A 15,803-nucleotide genomic window follows, 5' to 3' on the forward strand; every position below is an offset into this window, starting at 1 on the left:
GCACTGATGGTCTGTGCAATGTCTTGCTAAGCTGGGGGTAGAGAAGAGTGATGGTTCAGACAGGGTTAACTTGCAATTATTTGGAGGATGTCCATTTTAAAAAATGTTGTCTCCACTTGGGATTTTGTGACGTTGCTGGAAAGAGGGATAATTGCAAAGTAACCAAGGTAAATAAAACTATAGATAACAAGAAACATGGGAGGAAAAATCCACAAAGGAGACATATTGCTTGTATGTAGGAAATATCTCGAGATTTTTGGTTATTTTGAGTAACATATCATTTCAGAAGAAATAAGTTTATAGAGAGGAAAGTAATTAAAATTGTAAATTTAGAGTCAAAAGTGATGGATTCTGATTCAGTTTCCATACTAAATAGATGGGTAAACTGAACGATTACTCTAACTCAGCCTCATCTTAAATCTCTAAAATAAGATTGTCCTAAAAAAAATCTAAAATGTAAATCTTAATGGAATTTTTAATTAAATTTAAAAATTTGTTTTAATTAGTTATAGATGACTGCATTTATATACTTTGCTATATCACATAGATGGGATATAATTTCTCATTGTTCTGAGTGTACATGTTGTAGAATCACATTGGTTATGCAGTCACATATATACATAAATCAATAATGTCTGTTTCATTCAACTATCCTTCCTATCCCCATATCCCCTCCTCTCTCCTTCCTTTACTTTTCTCTACCTTATCTAAGGTAAATCTGTTCTTCTCTTCCCCATTCCTATAGTGAATTAGCTTCTGCATGTTAGAGAAAACATAAGGCCTTTGCTTTTTTGGGATTGGTTTATTTTGCTTAGCATGATATTCTCCAACTCCATCCATTTACTGACAAATGCCATAATTTTATTTTTCTTTAAAGCTGAGCAATATTCCATTGAATATATACATACCACATTTTCTTTATCCATTCATCTATTGAAGGACATCTACATTGGTTCCATAATTTAGCTATTGTGAATTGAACTGCTAAAGCATGGACATGACTGCATCACTGTAGTATGCTGATTTTAAGGGCTTTGGGTTTAGACTGAGGAGAAGGATAGTTGGGTCAAATGGTGGTTCCATTCCAAGTTTTCTGAGAAATCTTCATACTGCTCCATGTAGTCCCAAGAGCAATGTATGAATGTACCTTTTCCCCCACATCCTCTCCAACATTTATTGTTGCCTGTATTCTTGATGATCACCATTCTGACTGGAGTAAGATGAAATCTTAGTTTAGTTTTTATTTGCATTTCTCTAATTGCTAGAGATGTTGAACATATTTTCATATATTTGTGAATCGATTGTATATCTTTATTCTGTGAAATGTCTGTTCAGCTCCTTAGCCCATTTATTGATTGGGTTATTTGGGTTTTTTGATGTTAAGTTTTTTGAGTTCTTTATATATCCCAGAGATTAATTCTTTGTTAGAGGCACATATGGTAAAGATATTCTCCCGAAGTGTAGGCTCTCTCCTCACATTATTGATTGTTTTACTGAGAAGAAGCTTTTTAATTTAAATCCATCCTATTTATTGATTCTTGACTTTACTTCTTGTGCTTTAGGGGTCTTGTTAGGGAAGTCAGATCCTAGGCTGGCATGGTGAAGATTTGGGCCTACTTTTCTTCTATTAGGCGCAGGGTCTCTATTCTAGAGCCTACGTCTTTGATCCACTTTGAGTTGATTTTTGTGCAGGGTGAGAGACAGAGGTTTAATTTCATTTTGCTCCATATGGATTTCCAGTTTTGCCAGCACCATTTATTGAATAGGCTATGAGGACTGATCTGGGCCTGGTCATCCCATGAGATATCAGAAACAGTGCCATTTCCTTTACATTTCAAATAATCTTTGACAGATTTGGGACTCTACATCACAAAGTGAAAAACTTTCAATACTGATGGAGACAGTTTAACTTTACATTGAGATTTGTTTGATTTGATTTGATTTTTCTATTTGCTAACATCTCTACCATATTTGGAACAGGGTGTTTTCAATGCATCAGTGTGTGGAGGATGATGATATATGGATGGTGTTTTGCATTTTTGTTGTATTCTTATATCTTTATTTTTTTCTCTTTGTTTATATTCTTCCTCTCACTTGGCTGTTTTCTTTCCAACTTTTCTCCAATCAACAGCAAATTTGTCGGCTCTTCTTTCACTCTTCCTGTAAGTTTTTGCTGCTAGCTTCTCTCTTCCTCCCTCACAAACATCAAGTTCTACCCTACTTCCATTCTCTCATCCACCATTTGAAATTGTAAACCGTTTTAGAAAATTTTCTGTTTATACTATAGATAGTTATTGAACTCATCATTTTGGTTTAATATGAGAAAGCAGTAGATGCCTGAGTGGAACCATTAGGTTTAAGACTGTATAATGTTTATACAGGGTGCTGTTGATATTGCTCTCACCATTAAAAGCGAGCTGTTAGAAACCTTCAGGGACATTATAGGTTACAGGATAGAATTTGTGCTGCCCTAGATCCATACTCTAGATGGGAAAACACATGAACAACAAGACAAAACAATAGAAAAAATTTTAATGGTAAGAATCTTTTTATTTTCAAACTCTCTGAGGAATCATTAAGTCCTGATAAATTTTTAAGATACATTATTTATTTTTTTCTCTGTATATGTAAAACAATCCACCATATATCCCATTAGACATAAAGAATAAATTAGACAATTATACCATTAGATATTTTTTCTCTATGATATGAATTATTATCAAAAGATTAAATAGCAAGTATATACCTTAACTATCATAGCATTAAAATTCTGGTTTTGTTTGTTTGTTTCTTTGTTTTTGTCTAAGATATTTCCCTTAAAACTTCTAGTAACACAGCCCAATAGACCAAGTGGTATTGGTGAATTCTTGTGGTACTCATCTTCCAAAACCATACATTTTTTTTTTCCTTTTTCTGAAGATTACTTCAGATCTGACAATTTTAGGACTGGAAATATCAGTAATGCGTTATGCCATTTGTTTAAAAATTTGCCTAATGAATTTGAGTCATATATTTCTTTTCCTTAGTTATGCATACTGACAACAAAGTTTGACTGAAGCTGAATCCCATTCAGTGGTTTCTAGCTCTAAGTAAACAAACAAACAAACAAATAAGTCTACCTGAAACAATCCTCGTGTCAATTACTGATTCTTGGATGTAGAGTTCAATATTTCTTAAACTAAACTTGGCAGGTGTTCTTTCCTCCAACACAACTTCTCTCCAGGGAGAAGGTAGTTAAGACAACAGTTAATGGAAATTAAATGGTCATTTTCAACCCTTACACTTCAGCCATTGCTCCAGTTGCATTCAGTATAAAGATAATTCTGCTCCTTACAAGGTCCCTTCACCACAAAAAGTGAAAACCTTATTCTGTTCTCCTGAGGAAAAGTTCTATTCCTGTCAGAGTTAGACAAGATAGTGGTTTGGATCGCTTTTTCTAGTTTTTGGTCTCACGCTCAAAATACGTGTTATTTGGTATTTTCTAAACATTCCAATACCTTGCCAAATTCCCATTGGGGTATGGATAATTTCCAAATGCTCCTTTGGTAAATCCTTACAGAGTATCATGGTTTCAAAAATCAAAATACATTAGATACCAGAAACTCAGTGGTTATTTAGATATGATTCCTACCTCTAGTATTTAATGTAAAAGTGATATGTGATCTACTCAAAACAGGAAGTCATGTTGTTCTAATAAGAAATGTAGCTGGGACACACTGAATGGACAGGTTAATTTCAGGAGGAAATGTTTGAGGTCAGGGAATACTTCATGACAGAATCATGAGCTGCATTGTGAAGAGAGTGAAATATTGCCAGATGTACAGAGAAAGGAAAAGTTTTTCAGGTGTGTTATGAATGAAAATAAAATAATTTAGTTTTTCTAAAATGCAATCCGAAGATTTGGGTGGAGATAGAGGGGAGATTCAAGACAAAAGTCTGAAGAAATGGACAAGAACTAGATCAAGGTGTGGAAGAGGGCAGCTTATATTCATCATTACCCGTTTGAAAACATTGAGGAATATAAAAATGAAAAGTAATACCATCAATTTTGTGTTTCAGAGAGGTTATTTTGCCAGTAGGATATGGAGATAAATGTGTTTGTCCTTCCTAACTTTGTTCTCATAACCACACTAAGGAGTCCTTTCCTCCAACTCTAAAACCTATATCCATTTTGTGCTATCAAATACAATGCCAAACTACGTAGCATACCTTCTGTCCTTCACATCTTGCCTCAAAAACACCAGCACCACCAGAATACTACCACCACCACCACCATCACCATCATCATCATCATCGTCTTCAACATCATCTTTTCTTTTTCTCTTTCCCATTCTACTTCATTTATACCAAAATAGCTACAGATGTTCTCCCTTTTGTGTTTTGGTTGAAATAAAAACTTCAAAATATCCCACAGTGCTTTTCAACATAGGAATTGCTCTCTTAATGTTGTTGAATACATGAATAATCATCTTCAAAAAAATTATTTTTTATTGAAATTAAAAGATAGTAAATTTGTTCATGAAGCTTCCAGATTTGAGTAGGAACAGCAGGAAATATTCCCATAGCCCCAATGTCTCCATGGCTAAAGGATGCCCAGTTTTCAGCACCTTTGCTCTGTGCATACGGTGCCACAATAAGCAATTTGTACACACAGATGACATACTTTCTCCTTCCTATTTTCACCTGAAGAGAGTATAATATAGAGAACAAATTAAGTTAGAAGGCATCCAACCGAATCACAGGATATTAAATGCACAATGTAAAATTCTTCAATAAAAATTAGCAAGTTAAGGGTAAAACTTTTTATTTGATAGAATAAGACTTTGTAAATCATGTTAAATGATAATTACTTTCTTTATGTAAATAGCATAAGATATATGTTATTACAGAATTACTTCTGTCATGAGCTACAGAAGACATGGTGGACACATTTATGAAAAATTCCTTAATTCATAGCCAATATTTGAAGAAAGATTGGAAGATTCTGGGAATAAGGGAATAGGAACAGAGATGGAGCAGGGAAGAAGGAGATTTCACATATAGAATTCATAATTCCCAGGATAATTTCACCTAATAATTAGCACTCATTTTAGATAACCATATTTTAGATTCTTACACTCGTCAGACTAAACTTTTGTTTTATTCCATGTATTTCTTAGGGTGAAGACGGCTTTCCAGGATTCAAAGGTGACATGGGTCTTAAAGGCGACAGAGTGAGTAAAAAGAAAATTTATACGAATACATAAAATTACATATTATACATGCATTCTAATCTTGAAAAATAGCAAGTACAGAATAAAGAAAATGTTTCTATTAAGATTTTATGTTTCTTGGAGATAGAATAGTACCATTTGTTTTCTAGACATTATCTTAAATCTTTCATTTCGCCTATAAAAGCACACAGGTGCACACTTTTCCAGACACAAAGTTCTCTACTAACTATATGTCCCAATAAACTCATCATATGTTGAAAACATTATGAATTGAAAATACATTTCAAATGTCTAACCTACTGAGTATCAGCTTAGCAGCACAATATAATGTGGAGTATCAGTTGTTATCTTGCTGGTCACATGTTTGGCTGAGAGCTGAGCCTCTCTACAGCTGCCCAACAACTTGAGAGAATATCAAACCATACATGACAGCCTGGGAATTGATGAAAATCCAAAATATGAAGTATGGTTTCTATTGAATGTACTTTGCTTTTTCCCCATGGTAAAGTAAAAGAACTGTGTTTTGAACCATTGTAAGTTGGGGGCTATCTGTATAATATATACTTTGAGTATATGTATATTCAGTCCCTGACTTACAATTTTTGACTTTGTGATTTTTTGAATTTATAATATTGCAAACATACAGTCTATTTTTCACTCTCAATATAGTATTCAGTAAATTGCATGAGATACTCAACACTGTATTATGAAACAGACTTTGTTAGATGATTCAGTCAACTGTAGACTACTGTAAATTTTCTGAGCACTTTTAAGGTAGGCTAGGATTAGCTGGGAATTTTTGTAGCTTACGTGTATTAAATGCATCTTGACAGTATATTTTCAACTCAAAATGGATTTATTGAGATAACAGACACAGTTTACTAAGATATAACATATAGACACAGTTTTAGAATACAATTATCAAATTACTTTAAGCAATCTGACAGGCTTATTCTAAATTTAGTTCTTCTTAAAATTTAAACTGTGCTGCCTAGAAACTACCTGTCTGCAACTTTCATAAATTTTTAGTAGTTTTGAATTTCAGGTTCTAAGAAAGAATAAAATTTTTCTCTGAACATAAGCTCTAAAACACAACAACAAAAATAATATCATTCACCTAAAGCAAATTAGATGCTTTATTGGGAATTTTTTAAATAACTGATATGATAATGTACCTAATACCTCTGAGTGTAAAAACATACCGTAGAAGACTTTGGTTTCCTTCAAATTCACATAAAAACCTGTGTTCGGGATGGGAAACATTAACTTTGTATCCCAGTTCCTAATTCTTTAAAAATAAAAATGAAGTCTAGAAAGAAGATATTTTTCAGTGTTTCAAATGATGATTTCCAAAGTAGCTTTCTTATTTATTCTTTTTTCTCTCTCTCAATCTCTCTCTGCCTGTTTCTCTTTCTTTGTCTCTGTCATATCTAACTCCACCACCATCTCTGTCATTCTCTATCACAGATGTCTCAAAAGCAAGTTAACATCATATATGGTGGCATCTGGCTTCTGCAGATTTTCAGTATGTGAAGTTATATTTAGTTGTTTATTTAGAAATGGAGCAAATAATGAAGTCACCCTTGCAAGCTTCCTTGTCAAATATAAAACATGAATAAACAAACCAAAAATTGAAGAATCTGATTTTCCGATAGGTTAGCCTCTCTGCCTGTTAGGTTCCACATGTTTTAAGTTACAGAATGTTATTTCTCTATACTTCAGGGAGAAGTTGGCCAAATAGGCCCAAGAGGAGAAGATGGTCCTGAAGGCCCCAAAGGTCGTGCAGGTCCCACTGGAGACCCAGGTCCTTCTGGTCAAGCAGGAGAAAAGGTTGGCGAAACTCTAAATGCATGGGTCCCCGGTGGAAGATGCTTCATTGACATTTTAAATACTTTTCATCACTGATGTCAGGAAGCTAAAGGAATCTATTACATTTCAAGTTGATCCATGTACTACCTAGAGTATAATCATGAGAAGAACACATTTATCATTTTTCACTTATGCGTATTTTTTTGGTCCCTCTGCTTTCCGTAGCCATACAGGATCAGCTCTTCCACATTCGATGCTGAGAAATGGAGAATGAGTAAAGGATGAAAGAGTTAATAAAAGATGTTCTCTGATTATTGTTTTGGATCAAGGAGAATCATTTTTGTCTCTCAAACCAAAATATACAGTGTTTTCAACCATGTATTTTCATAGAATAAATATTTTAAAAAATATTTATTTTCAAAAAAATTTAATTTAAAGATGACACAAGTTGTCACTTGTAGTTTGAAGTATTCCTGGAAAATACTAATATTCATTGTTTTGAGAAACAGTGATGGGGCTGTATGTGTATGCCAAAAATATTTACAATTACTGTATTTACATTTAAATGTAACACGAAGCAACATTAAAATTATATCTCAGGACCATTTAGTGAATAATTAACTTTTCAAAATATTCCATGAAATTAAATTGAAAAGGAAAAAAATAGTTAGAAATATCTATGATAAGTATTATCCCATTATGTGCACTAAAGCAAAATATAATTAGATTCTTATGGTGAAATTGAAATGATTTCTCTGGTTTTATGCATACATATGTCTATATTTTCTGTAATAAGCATGCTGTTTTTCTATAAGATAAAGAAGTTTTATGCTATTTGAGAAAACTCTAGTATTTTCACCTCCAAACCATCCTTTCCAGAAGTAAAATAGGTTACATAGGTATTATGTGAAGATTGTGACTATTTAAATAAAAAAAAAGTCATGTCATTGGCAGTCATCTGATATGGCATTTTGAAAAATTTGCCATGTCTGAATTGATGAACAGTATTGTGTTTGGGCAGTGTAAAGAAAAGATAAGGGAAAGACAAAGCCTCACCACACTGTTATACCCTTCTACTTAAGTGCTGAGTTGCCCACAGTTTAAGGATTAACCTGGGACTTTGATCTCTCCTCCACCGGACTCTGTCTTGTGTGTCTGAGGCAACAGCAGTTTCTGCTTCCTCAAAATCCTTCATTTTTAACATTTCCTTATGTCTGTATGCATTTACGGAAGTTGTCTATCACCATATTGCAAAAAGAAACACATACTGTCTGAATTTATTTTTAAATAATTTTAAAATGAGTAAGAGTATACATTCTAATGTAGTAATTAGCGTAGAATCTAATGTAGTAATTAGCGTAGAACATAGATAGTTTTGTGATCATAATTAGAGAATTTCATTAACCTTGAAATCAATGGAGTAAAACAAGCTATGAAACATAATGTATCCAAAGGGACATCATTATAAGTATGCTTCTTAGGGCTTGTTTGCATATTTTCCATCTCAAGACTGCTTATCTATGCAATGTTAATCATAACTCCATCAACTCTGTAGTTCAATCTATAATAATGAGGTCATCAACTATGTTCTTAATTTCTTGCCTTGCTTTATCCAGTAAAATGTTAATTTTGTTCATGAAGTTCTTCTCATATTTTAATATTGCATGTACAATGCAATAAAAATGGTTTATTTCCATTTTTATTTCTTTAAGTGTACATTGGAAATGTTACTCCAAGCTTGCTAATGTTTAAGACATCAGTGCATAATATTTTATACATTATGTATGCCTTTATAAGCATCTTATTACAGAAAATGATATACAGTAAAATTTTACATTTTATTCATTTATTTATCCCTCTACTTATATTTTCTTACTAATGATTTATTTATTAAGTAATTTTGGAGGCTAACATTTTAGAATGACTTTTGAAGTCTCTTATTATTGGTTTCACATTGTTATAATTCTTCATAGTTTATACTTTATTTTAGCAATTACAGATTGACCATAACCGCCTTGTAGTAGTATGAAATAGTTATTCATGGGTGCCCACTGGGAAGAAGTAACACTCCACAACATTCATCATTATTAGTTATCACCCTCAATGTGTAACAAGTTTATTAACCAGCTTTATCCAATATTTGAATAAATTTAAAAATTGCTCAAAATTTAATTCACAATATCTTTTAATATAGTTATTCATAGTTTACTTACTGAGAAAAAGTTAAATAACTCATCACTTGCTTTATATTTAGACTGTGAAAAAAGAAATAATTTACTGAAAAGATTTGCTTCTGTTAGAGCAATAAGATCTGAATGTACTTCCAACTCCATGAACTATCTTGAATGAGTATTTAATGTTGAAAAAGCTTATTTTTTTGTTGTTGTTATGCCTTGGAGTTTACAAAATGGAAAAGCTTTCTTTAGCTAGGATTTTATGTCCCCAAAGAAAGTCTTATCCCTTACTCAAGAGATGTTAAATTATGCAACATTAAAGCATTAGAAACATGCCAAAAGCAACAATTTCCTTTTCCAATGGAAACAAAGAAATGTTATGTAGATAAAATAGTGTAAACACTTGCTGATCTTCCTTTGAGGTGTACAAATATATGACTCTAATATTTAGAAAAATTATTAAAATTTTCACTGAAGTGTAATTTTACTTATTTATTTATTTAATTTTTTAACTTTAGGGGAAGCTTGGAGTTCCAGGGTTACCAGGATATCCAGGAAGACAAGGTCCTAAGGTAAAATAATTAGCTTGAGTTTTATAGTTTATCAACATGTTATAAAATCTCTTAAAATTAATCATCCATGATTATCTCACAGTTGATAGTGTAGAGGAGATGGGAACATAAAATATAATTCCACAAGTGACAATCAGCAGGTATGTGGTCTCTGGAGTACATGGATCTTATAGAGCCTATGGAAACATGGATTGAAGGATTTCAGGACATGGCATCATGGAAGGAGGCACAGTAGGCTACGTGCTTGTGTTTGGAATAAAGTCTCTTCCAAGGAAGAACATTAGAGTATATCAAAGTCACCAAGTGGATGACATCTGAGGGATGACAGCTTTTGATTTCATTTCTGTTGTTCTGCAGGCTTGAATTGCCACTTGATTTCTGTCTTTTATAGGGTTGGTATACATCTTTCGCCTACCCTGTTGACCTCATTTTCATCAGTATTTATTTCCCAGGGCAGTTGTAACAAATCTCACAAACTTCGACCTACAACCAAGGAAATGCACTTTCTCTCCATTGTGGAGGCCAGAAGTTGGAAGTCAAGATATGTGCAGGGCTGCATTCCTTACCAAGCCTTAGGGGAGACTGCGTCCTAGCCTCACCCTACACTTATTGGTTCTGGGTGTCCTTTGGCTTCTGACAGTATTTCTCCAGTCTCTGCCCTATCTTTACATGGTCTTTTTTCCTGATTGTCTATTTCTTTTCCTTGGTGACTTATAAGGATACTGTCACTGGAATTAGGAACTACCTGGATAATTCAGGACGATCTCCTTTCAAGATCCTTAATTTCATTTGAGGAAGACCAGACATTTTTATTTTTCTCCTCCTCCTCCTTCAAAATAAAGCAGAATTCACAGGTTTCAGAGCTTTGGACTTGGATGTATCTATTTTTTGTGAAGGGTCACTATTAACCCCATTATATCACATGAATCCCATTTAAAAAAAATTTTTTTAATCATGGTTGGACACAATACTTTTATCTTATTTATTTATTTCTATGTGGTACCGGGGATCAAACCCAGCGCCTTGCATGTGCTAGGTGAGCACTCTACTGCTGAGCCACAACCCCAGCCCCTGAATCCCATTTTTGAGTATTTGAAATATACATATTTTATGAAAAAAAAAGATGGTTTTAAAATTGTGTTTTAATCTCCAGGACTCATTTTTCCCCAGCTAACCATACAATTTAGTGAAGACTGTAGTTGATTCTTTGACTAGGTACATTAAGATAGTTTGTAAATGTTGATTATTAATATTGGAGGGTTCATTATATACTGTATATGTAGATGAAAGTCTCTATATTAATCTATTTCCCTATATATAGCACAGTTTGACCCATTCACACATAATACATAGAGTAGAAAAATCCTGATTGTATAATATCCTATTATACAATTAACATATGTTTATTAATCATTTCACAGATAACTAGGGTGAGACAGAAATGTCCCTCCCCCAATGAAAGGTAGACTATATGCAATTGTATAACTCATTGTCTAGTGATGACACTATTTTAGGCTTGTCATGATTTTTCTTATAATTTTTCATAAGAAACACATGTAATATTTTGAGCTCTTCTAAAATAAGATTCATAAAATTTGTGATTTAAAAATAATACAAGTATCATTTAAATGTATTCTAATACACTGAAATTTTGAATAGTTATTTTGAATAATTATTTTGACCTTTTAAATATTATATCTAATATATTGCTCTAATATATTATCTCTAATATATTTCTTTCAAATATCAACATTGTTTCTCAAACATTGTAAAAAGCTATTCACTGCAGAATAAACAGCCTTACGCTTCATGAATTCTTGATCTATTTACTGGGCTGAATTACAATTGTGGTGTTGTTTTGTTTTGATTTGAATACTTAGAAAACTGCCATAACATTACTTGAATGAACACAATTTTATGAGTTTATCTGAAATTCTGATTATTTTTGTTTCTTCTAAGTCATTTCTTTGCTTAGTATTTTTTGAATTCTTTTTATTAGAAAAATGCAACAGAATGACTAACTAGAAATATTTCTTCCTAGAGGAATCAAACGTATTTCTAATTTGCTAACTTAAATGTCTGAAATATTGGTCTTTATTTTTTATATTTCTTTTCTGTATAACTAAATTTTTTTTCTATGATCAAAGAACTTTTGGGTTTCTCATTTCTAAAACAAAAGTTATGGGTGCATTAAAGATCAAAGATAGCCTCACTTTTTTTCTATGTGGAAGCCAATGAATTTTGAATGGAATTAAGTCTTTATTATATTAAAAGTGAAATTTGATTGCTCATCTCTTTGAAGCAATTTAAGGACTATAATTAGACACTTTAATTTATACAGTGTCTTTGTATCAATATAAACCATAATGGGAATTCAAAAGTCACACCATCGTATTTTAAGATGATAGCTATTTCAAACTGTAAAATCTCTTTCTGGATAATGTGCTTTATCAATTCAAATGGCATTTAAAATAATTTTGAAAGTTTCACTTTTATTAACTGATATAATTTTACCATTAGTCTTTGACATTGTCATCTCTTTTGTTTTTTGTTTCTTCTATCTAAAAGCAGGTGATGCCTTTTCACAGAGTCTGTATTTTGTTGATAAGTCCTTATACAGGAAAATAAAGATACTATCCCCATATATTATAAACTGCTTAACTTCTGGATCGGACTCTTTGTGTTTATTTCCCACTGACTTCCTAGAGCAGAAACCATGTAAAAAAATAAATGCATTGAAAATAAATTGATCTATGGGAACAATTTGCTTAAATTAGTATTTATAAATATGATTACTTATCTGGTAAAGTCAAGACAGAACTAAATATTTGTTCCCAGGTAAAATTTAATGAAAATAAATTTTTATATTTTCTTGTCAAATTCCTGAAATAGCCATACTGTAAAACTCTATCAGATGCACCTTTATCTGATTCTCTGTAGAGAAAGGAAAGAAGCTTCAAAAGCCCTTCACAAAATATAATTAGTAGAGACTTTTCCGCTAGTATGTGGAAATTTCATGTCTAACAATTGTCTTTAGGCTGAACAGAAGTTGACTCTAAAGTCATGAATCAGAATATGTTGAAAAGTGGGTCATAATACTTTGGGTTATTATTTTAACCATCAACTGCCTTAGGTCTTTACATACAATTTTCCTGATTTACTTTAATAGCACTTGTGGAAGAAACTAGTAGAATTCAGCCTACTTGCTAAGAATGTAATATTCATCACTTTCAAATTTGAAATAAAGCTAAATAGTTATCTTCTTTCTGCATATAGGTAATATTTCATACTTGCCTGTTCTTACTGTACATGTTTAAGAATCAGCTTCCAAGAATTCTCAAACATTAAAGTACATACCGCCTGAAGAGGTTGTTGAATGAGCAGATTCTTGGACCTTCTATCAGATTGTGTGTTTTAATTTCTGTAGGTATGGAGTGTGACTTGCCAATTCATATTTTCAGCAATAATTATATTATTCTCAGACAGAGGGACCACTTATCAGTTGGATAATAATTGTTTTAGTGTAGATCAATGCAAGTCAGTTGATTCCAAAAACCACAAAATTTGTTTAAGTCAAAGGAGATTTAGTTATATTTCCTATCTGCTAGAGACTTTACACATTATTGAACCTAATTATACAGTGGTCTAAACAGGAAAGGCAAATATTTAGAAAACCTACAGCCATCTCCAGGGACTTATAGTAAATAAAATGATTTGAACCTTGATCTGTATTTCCTTATTTAATTATGAGGAGACTGGTCTCAGTCTTGATTAAAGAAATATCTGACAAGATGAAAAATCTGGGATTATACACAAGGTCAAAAGGAGGAATTTTAATATTGGAGATTATATTATATTTCATCTGTAAAATGTGGTCATGTGTGGCCTAAATGAAATAATGTTTCAGTGTATTTATTGTATTTAAAAATAATCATTGTATTATAATTATTATTGTTACTCAGCATTCCTTTATTCCAATCTCCCTTCACTTTCAAAATACCTGTAAAATATGTATTACTGGCCTCATTTTGCAAAAAAAAAAAAAAAAAAAATCATACTCAAACAGGATAAGTAATGTATACAACTTACTTAACTGGTGCATGGCAGACAGAAACCTTGAATTTTTATCTTTGGAATACTAAACATAGTATTTAATTGTTCAGTACCTTGCTTTGTTTGGTAATCACATTCAAGGGTCAAGTAGAAAACATGGAGGAAAGGTGGCCAGCCTATATGACTTATAAAGTTCTAAAAGTACACAGATATTCAGCTGAAATGATATACATATGGATACAATAATGTTAATTCAGGAAAAACATCTTCATGAAGCCTCTGTTTTAATGTTTGACTAGTCATGCTTATGAAAATAGGATTTTTCCTTAGAGTCAAAGCAAGAATGTAGACCATTAAGTTAAAAATACATTTTACACAAAATTGGACTGCTATTTTATAATAGGAGTTATAATTTTTTATTAATTATTTGACTTTTGAAGTTAAATACTAAAAACATGTTTTATTAATTCATGCTTTCAATGCTTCCAGGATTTCAGATGTCATTGTAAGTTCAATTTCAAATATATAAGTGGAGCTCATGTGGTCCCTTTAAACTTATATATGATTTTAATTATATTTTTATTTAAGTATTACCAGCTGTGTCAGAATTTCTGTTTTCCAAGATAATCACATCTTTTGGCCTGCTAGTTTTAGTTATCATATTCACTGTTTATTATTTTTTATTATCTTAGGGTTCCACTGGATTTCCTGGGTTTCCAGGTGCCAATGGGGAGAAAGGTGCACGGGTATGATATTTAATTGTTTTATCCTGAACTAGCTAATGTCAGTGTCCTTGCATGAGAAACCATATTTCAACGCCAGACCTCATAATGTACTGTGGTATGCAGCACATGGAAATGGTTTGAACTGTCTTTGGCAGGGAGTTGCTGGCAAACCAGGCCCGAGGGGTCAGCGTGGTCCAACGGTGAGTGCTTTTATTTAAAACAGTGATTTTCATTTGTGATTCAATTTTTCAATATAATGTTTCTGTGCCTTTGGATTTGCTTGGAATTAGATCAGTTTCATGTTTTGCTCTCATATGCAGGGTCCTCGAGGTTCCAGAGGTGCAAGAGGTCCCACTGGAAAACCGGGCCCAAAGGTATTGTTGACACTTGTTTCAAATGACCTTTGTTGCAAATTCCTTTTCTGGAGGATGCCATAACAAGGAATCAAAACTGATTTTTCTTTTCTCTTCTCTCTCTCCTTTTTTTTTTTTTTTTTTTTTTTTGCTTCTAGGGCACTTCGGGAGGTGATGGCCCTCCTGGTCCTCCAGGTGAAAGAGTACGTATGATTCAGTCACCTAAAATAAGATGAAAATCAGTGTTTCTGCAAGTGTTTACACTTCTGGAAAAAAGTATCTGTATCCATTCATCCACAAAAATTTTTTTTGAGTTAAAAAAAATTATATTCTTTAATTTACTTCGCCTTGCCAATATAAAAGTTTTATGAGTTATATGCAACTAATTTTATTAAAGAAATGAGAGAAATAATGTAATTGGCCTAAGATATTACTCTTAATATCAACTCAAGCCAATGTAAATTTTTTATTTAAAATGTGCTTAAAACACCTATGCCCTCTCATCCACTTGTCTTGTTTTCCATATTAATACTCAATTTGTCTGTGGAGCTGGCAGCAAAATTATGCTGGTAGAATGCAAGCTACTAGTGGCCATTAAGCCACAATCAATATAAATTTAACTCAAGACAAAGCATCTATTCCAGTAAATAGAAAAACTATTTAGTAAATTGATTTTCAATTGATATAAAATAAAGCAAAATACAGATGAGCAAGCATGCCCTTTGTTTGACTTTTTTGGCAAAATGCTGTTTTGCATGAGTCAGATTTTTTTTAATGCTATCCTCTGTATTATAGTCAAGGATATTAGAATTATTTCTTAGTATCTGTAATAGCTTTTGATATTATATAGTCATGTTAGTATTTTTATTGATTATTATTTGAAACTTATGATAGGTGTTTTATA

At 32.3% G+C, this 15,803-nt stretch overlaps 1 protein-coding gene across 4 annotated transcripts in view; it reads left to right on the forward strand.

Moving 5' to 3' along the window:
• The window catches only part of COL11A1 (collagen type XI alpha 1 chain), a 220,433-nt gene that overhangs the window by 117,936 nt on the left and 86,694 nt on the right, over nucleotides 1-15,803 (forward strand). For all 4 annotated transcript variants that reach the window (XM_081306562.1, XM_081306561.1, XM_081306564.1 and 1 more), the window contains 7 exons: nucleotides 5,160-5,213; nucleotides 6,936-7,043; nucleotides 9,715-9,768; nucleotides 14,514-14,567; nucleotides 14,702-14,746; nucleotides 14,867-14,920; nucleotides 15,058-15,102. In XM_081306562.1, coding sequence (XP_081162688.1) covers nucleotides 5,160-5,213; nucleotides 6,936-7,043; nucleotides 9,715-9,768; nucleotides 14,514-14,567; nucleotides 14,702-14,746; nucleotides 14,867-14,920; nucleotides 15,058-15,102 — 414 coding nt within the window. The remainder of the gene's footprint in view (nucleotides 1-5,159; nucleotides 5,214-6,935; nucleotides 7,044-9,714; nucleotides 9,769-14,513; nucleotides 14,568-14,701; nucleotides 14,747-14,866; nucleotides 14,921-15,057; nucleotides 15,103-15,803) is intronic.

This window comes from Spermophilus citellus, assembly GCF_964194105.1.
Source record: "Spermophilus citellus genome assembly, chromosome: 9".
Taxonomy (NCBI): domain Eukaryota; kingdom Metazoa; phylum Chordata; class Mammalia; order Rodentia; family Sciuridae; genus Spermophilus; species Spermophilus citellus.